This window comes from Platichthys flesus, chromosome 18 (assembly GCF_949316205.1).
Source record: "Platichthys flesus chromosome 18, fPlaFle2.1, whole genome shotgun sequence".
In the NCBI taxonomy this organism is placed as follows: Eukaryota; Metazoa; Chordata; class Actinopteri; order Pleuronectiformes; family Pleuronectidae; genus Platichthys; species Platichthys flesus.
In genome coordinates this window covers 2267016-2269264 of record NC_084962.1, presented here as the reverse complement: position 1 = coordinate 2269264, position 2249 = coordinate 2267016, and the positions used below count along the sequence as shown (strand labels likewise).

The following is a 2249-nucleotide window of genomic DNA, read 5'->3' as shown; positions in this document are numbered from 1 at the left end:
TCCATACTGCACCATGTCTGAATTTATTTAGCCAATAGCTTAGCATAATGACTTGAATCTGGGGGATAGTGAAGATCACAAATCTACAGCAACTCTGTGAAGTGATCTACAGGCCAAGTATTTCTGAGTTTACGAGGCATCAGTAGTTATGTTTCTCAACTTTAGATGGAGCTAGGCTGTTAGCTTGACTCACTACCTCCAGCTGTGCACAAAACACACAAACATAAGATAAATACCAATCTTTCGTCTCACAACTGGAGGGAACGCTAATAAGTGTATTTCTAAAAAACTTTACATTCCATTGAATTGGGATTTCTTAACCACTTTCTAGACCTCCCGATTATAACTTGTGTTGCATTTTCACCAGCTTTCCAAAATCTCCACATGGACTCTAAGAAACATATCTATAATTAAGATGAAATCATTTTTCAATATATAGTGAGTTCTTAGACCCACTGTATTCATTAATATTTATTATTTTTCATAGTGTCTTTCATAAACATTTGTGTCCAAACCCAAGCTTGAGATAATGTGGCTGATCCGCTCCAGTTCAGGTGACTCTCCCAATACCAGTACACCGACATACATGAATAAATCCGTTTGACATTTGATCTTATCTACTGATCATCATCAGTCCAGTCCTAAGAGGCGTTTATCTGCCTGGCATCATCACTCTTGGGTGGTATGATCTTGACCTGGAAGGGGATGAAGAACTCAACAAGAGCCTTTGTGTCTTTCAGGTCAAGTGAATATTCCTGGGCAACCTTTTCCAGCGTCCACGTGTGAGGGTGTTGCTGGTGGCTGCTTAGGGCCTTCAGAGCCTCAGCGATGGTCAGCTTTCCTCTAGGAACGTCTGTGAGCTCCACCAGGCCGTACGCCTCCCCTGGTAAACTGAACCTGAGCGGCCGGCGCTCTCCCTCTTTACCCTTTGTGACCTCCTTTGACGCCTGTTGGAAGATCAAGGTAAAGAAAATGAGTGGGAAATGAAAAGCCTATCGTTTTGTTGAATACAGACTTAACTTTGAAGAGATTCCAAACATGTAATGATTCTGAAACCAAAGAAGTGTGATGCAAATTAACTAAATCTTGTATTGCGATACGGGACGACAGAACACCACCACTGCAGCTGAAGCCTTCTGAGCTCTCACTGATCTACTTTTTTGATTTCCATGTCAATGTTAATTACCATTACATATTTCAAGTTAGGACAGGATGATTTAGTAATTACTAAACATATATTTTTCTTCCTATAGCCTGTGACACATGTCTTGGTCCAAATACACCTGCTGTTAGAGTTTACAGCACATGCACACAGACACGAAAAATAATTAAATAAATCTAGGTCTGAACTGAAACATATTTTTAGAGAAACTTAACATCCTTATTTAACAGCAATATTTTGGTGCCCTGATTTGTCAAATGTGTGTGTGTGTGTGACAACACACACACATTTGACCCAGCTTCAAACAGCTGCAACTACACATCCAGAGAAGGTTAGATAACAGCTCCTGTCTCATCGTAATGTGTGTGTGTATCCCTAGTTTTTATTCTTCTGAGCCGTACAACTTTATTGTTATCCATATACCAGCACTAAACATACTCACACACAGTAGTTTACTAATACTTCTCACATAAACCATCCTACTGCAGCACATTCTTATTTTACTTTCAAAATGTGGATTGATCCATCTCTGAAAATAGTCCCAGACATTTAACTACTTTAGTTAAACTATGTGTGTCTTGAGCAAATAGGCTCGAAATGACTAGATATGTTCATTTTGTAGCTCTAATTATTCCATTACTTACAAATAAGGTCAAACAAAGCAGCATCACAGCCTTTAAAAACAACTGTACACAGACAGTGTCCCAGTCTGACCTCTGCTGCTGGATCCGTGGACTCCACATACACAGACCTGAGGAGGCTCAGCAGAGGGTCGTTCTTCTGGTTCAATGTGTCCACCGTGTCCACCACTGAAACACACACACAAACAGACACACACAGGGCATTAACACACTGTGTGATGGACCTGCTGTGACCCTGAGGACACAGTCACAGTTACATATGGCCGCGTGTCGCTCACCTTCAGACGGCGGCGCGCCGGACTCGTGTCGCGGGGCCGCCCGCGGCTTCTCTTTGGAGATTTCTCGGATCACTCGGTTCTCTAGGTTGAAGTTTCTGAACATACGAACAAAACGCGACCCCATCTTTGACAATCAGCTGAAAAAACTCTTTACCAATAAAGTTTATT

The 2249-nt window shown here is 41.6% G+C and overlaps 1 protein-coding gene across 1 annotated transcript; it reads right to left on the bottom strand.

Annotated features, from left to right (window-relative positions):
* On the bottom strand, positions 1–2249 carry ndufaf4 (NADH:ubiquinone oxidoreductase complex assembly factor 4). Its single transcript, XM_062412026.1, has 3 exons — positions 2082–2249; positions 1877–1971; positions 1–947 (listed from the first exon to the last, which is right to left on the bottom strand). The coding sequence occupies exons 1-3, from the start codon at positions 2203–2205 to the stop codon at positions 642–644; spliced, it is 525 nt and encodes a 174-aa protein (XP_062268010.1). The 5' UTR covers positions 2206–2249; the 3' UTR covers positions 1–641.

What these genes read in the sequence shown, in the direction of transcription:
- ndufaf4 (XM_062412026.1), bottom strand. Translation starts at nt 2,205, where the DNA reads ATGGGGTCGCGTTTTGTTCGTATGTTCAGAAACTTCAACCTAGAGAAC. An exon ending in CGGCGCGCCGCCGTCTGAAG is followed by an intron (nt 1,972 to 2,081) that starts GTGAGCGACACG and finishes TGTGTGTTTCAG; the next exon opens with TGGTGGACACGGTGGACACA. An exon ending in CCACGGATCCAGCAGCAGAG is followed by an intron (nt 948 to 1,876) that starts GTCAGACTGGGA and finishes ATCTTCCAACAG; the next exon opens with GCGTCAAAGGAGGTCACAAA.